Genomic DNA, 3,785 nt, shown 5'->3' with positions numbered 1-3,785 from the left:
CATAGGATTACTGGACAATATGGTATTTCTATTTTTATCTTTTTATAGGAAGCCACATACAATATTGCACGGTGGTTGTAGCATTTAACAGTCCCACCAGCAGCATATAAGAGTTCCAAACTCCCCGAACTCTTGCCCGCATTTGTTGCTCCCTGTTTCTGTTCTGTGTCATCCATGCCCGGAGGAGATGCTGTCTCCATCTAGCTGTGACTTAGGTATCTCTGGTGGGTGATGTGAGCAGTGCTTCATGTGTTTATTGACCACCTAAGTGTCACCTTTGGTGAAATATCATGTGCCCAGTTTTAATTAGATTTTATTTTCGTTGCTGAAATATTGGAATATTCTATAAATTTTAGAGATTAAAGGCTTGTGAAAAAAATTCCCCCGAACTGTAGGTTCTCTGTTTATGCTTCTGATGAAGTTTTGAATGAATACAAAAATTAAATTTTTTAAAGGTTTTAATGATCTAGTTTATCTTCTGTTTGTTCATTTTTAGTTATGTTTGATATTCTATTTAGGCCACAAGTTAAGTCTCCTATTGCTGTTCTTATTTTTCTTCCTTCAATTTCATAGTTTTATGGGTAAAACGGTGGTCTTTGATCCATTTTGATGCAAATGGATATCCTGTTTTACTAACAACATTTGTTAAAAACACCATCTCTTCCCAACTTAATGGATTTCAACCCTTTTGAAAATCAGCTGAATGGATTTACGTATAATCTGTGACATTTTCATTCCTTGGCATGTAAGAGTTTCTTCCACTAGTATATTAAATGGGTTAGAAATATTAAATTTAGTTCTTTGAAATTCTACATTTTCTATTACATTCTAAGTGATTATTTGGTAGACTATGAAGTGACAAAAATGAAATTCTGTTGAATGATATAGATTGTGGATTAAAACAACAACCAAAACACATTCATATTGTAATAGCTAAATAAACATATAATTTTATCGTATTGGGCTTAACTGAAGCTCAAGAAACATAAAATTACCTGTCTTCCCTTAGGACCTTTTTTTCCACGTATCCCGGGAATGCCCTGGAACATAAAAGTCCAAAGACAGATTTGTTGAATGAATGTAGGAACTAGAGATTACAAATCCCTTGATTACAAATGTCAATCCATGATGTATGCCAAAGAGAGAAATAGATTGTTCTATACACTGGTGTTACATTCAGACTAGCTTCAGTATATTAATTTAACTGAAGATGAAGTCCAGGTTGCTCAGCAGTGATCCCTTTCTTCCCTTCTTTCTCCTAACAAAACCCTGCTTTGATTCAGAAATCTGAGGGCCTTGCAAATGGGATCTTGGTATTCCCCCTAGAGACAGTCAAGAGGAAAACAGCTAAGCAAAACTGGTACAACCGAACAAAGAGAAAAGTGTCATTCCCCATACCTCTTCTCTTTCTCACGCACTCTCTAAGTTAAACAGAAACAAAGAGACACGTATCCCTCTCATCATTGCAGGATTGCAATCTAGCAATCATGTCGGAGACCAGTCTTACTGTGGGGCCAACATCGAGAAAGATAAAGCAGAAACAAGGATGGTGATATTGCTAACCTCAAGATCATATTGTGTTTTGATCCCACCTAAGGTATGCATCTCCGGTCATGTAAACAGCAGTAGGGCATAGGACTTAAAGCCCTAGTCTTTGCAGCCTGAACTCCCATGTTCAAGTTCTGCACTTTCCACTTCTACATAGTCTTAGACAAGTTACTTTTTCTGTGTGTGTTTCATCTTCTTCATAATGATATAACGATAGCTCCTACCTCATTGGATAGTGTGAGCAGTAGAGTAGTGACTCCATACTTTCGACTTTGTATAAAAACCCCAATCTAGCTCACTGCCATTGAGTCAGTTCTGATTCATAGTAATTCTAGTAGCCTGTAAAACTTGTAGAAGAGGGCAGCCTCATCTTTCTCTGGAGGACTTCCTGGTTGGTTTGAACTGCCAACTTTGCAGTTGTCAGCCCAAAGCCTATTCCACAGGGCCATTAGTGCTCTACATATAGCACACATATATATGTGTGTGCATCTTTTTAATTCCCCTGTCATCAAGTTGATTCCAACGCAAAGCGACCCTGTGTAGGGGTCTGAGTCTACATATCTTTATGGGAGAAAACTGCCTAATATTTCTCCTGCTGAGCAGCTGGTGAGCTTGCTCAGATAACCTTGAGGTTAGCGATCCAACATGTACCCACCAGAGCGCCTGCATCATATGCAGCCCTTCAATAATTGATTTCCAGTTACAAGCAATATTTGAAATGTTCTTATTTTGAAACTAGCCTACTGTATTTGAAGTCCAGGGCATCCTAACTGATATAATCACTTTAAGATTTACAATCACACGAGCTTTAGAAATTAAGAAAATGGTTAATAAAAGACTTTGGATGATAGTATGTCTCAGATGAATTAGAATAGATCACCAGTTGAAGATAAATGTTCATTTTCATGTCAACATCATTCAAAAATAATTGATTATGAGTTCATAGCTGAGCAATTGGACTCAAAGCATAAGAACTTTATGCATCTTTAAACATCAGAGACGATCATTTTTATAAACAAGAGGTTAATTCTTTCCCCAAACTTCAGTATCTTTACTAAATCTATGCAGGTAACCTAAGGGTAATACAAACTATATAGCATTTCATTACACATATGTATATGTAAAATATATATGTCTAATGTGTATATGTATAATATATATGTATAATATGACTTTCGGAAAGAATGTCTCCTTTCCATTTGCTTTCAGGAATGATTAACATTATAATTTCTATTATTCTATATATCTAAACATAATAATGGGCTATAGTCAGCTATACCTATTATGACTTTAATGATAATTTTGATGTAGCCAAATAAAATTTGGAAATGGTCCTTTGGTAGGTGCAATTTATGGAATATGGTCCTGTGGTAAGCACAATGAAAGGGATGAGACAAATCTCAATATTTTTCTGATAGACTGGTCAGTATTAGGGTGATTAAAGGTAATCTACCTATTTATTTATCAATACTAGGCTTAAGATAGTTAAATTCAAGACTACAATATTGTGCATGGGTATATAAATTATTTATTACATAATTTCATCATTTACTATAAATGAATTCATACCAAATGGTCAGGAAAGTATTCTCTCATGAACAGAATCATTAACAATGTTTACTAGATCTACTCCCTTGAGCCAACAAAGTTCAATTTTTTGCTTGATAAATTGGATATATCACCTACTAATCTGCTCTATTACATATAGGTTAAGTGGCTTAGTTGTAGTATTATGTATAAGATATATTTTTTCTGTTGAAATCAATTACTTGTTATTCTCACCAAGAGAATATCTATCTTCACCTCATCTCACCTAAGAAGACTGGACATTTTGATTGTTATTACAGCATATTTAAACTCTTTTGAATATTTCTTCTTTCTAGAGTCATTCACAAGTAATTACAAAAAATATGTTTTAATTCATTCCTGTTTAAAATGAAACATTGGGAAAGAATTTAGCAAAGAATAATTTAGCAAAGAATAATCTGTATTATTTTTATTTGCAAAAATCAGTTTACAGATATGAAAACTTGGGCCTGCACTGCATTCCTATGCTATTGAGTTGAAATTTAAATTTTAAATATGATTTTCTACTTTCAAGCCTTGGGACAATAAATCTATATTTTTTCAAATAATATTGATAGTATAAGTAAAGAAAAACAAATAGCCATCACTGGACTGCATATGCACAAAACCAGATAGGAAGGTGGAATGCAAGAACTCTATAAATATCTTTA

At 34.2% G+C, this 3,785-nt stretch overlaps 1 protein-coding gene across 1 annotated transcript in view; it reads right to left on the bottom strand.

The window, feature by feature from the left end:
* COL24A1 (collagen type XXIV alpha 1 chain) overlaps window positions 1-3,785 on the bottom strand; it is a 411,206-nt gene that overhangs the window by 292,929 nt on the left and 114,492 nt on the right. Inside the window, exon 10 of the mRNA XM_045292047.1 lies at window positions 996-1,040. Within this exon, the coding sequence (XP_045147982.1) occupies window positions 996-1,040 (45 nt within the window). The remainder of the gene's footprint in view (window positions 1-995; window positions 1,041-3,785) is intronic.

Source organism: Echinops telfairi, unplaced genomic scaffold, assembly GCF_000313985.2.
Source record: "Echinops telfairi isolate 266 unplaced genomic scaffold, ASM31398v2 ScPeMD7_443;HRSCAF=831, whole genome shotgun sequence".
In the NCBI taxonomy this organism is placed as follows: domain Eukaryota; kingdom Metazoa; phylum Chordata; class Mammalia; order Afrosoricida; family Tenrecidae; genus Echinops; species Echinops telfairi.
This window is presented reverse-complemented; position numbering and strand designations above follow the sequence as displayed.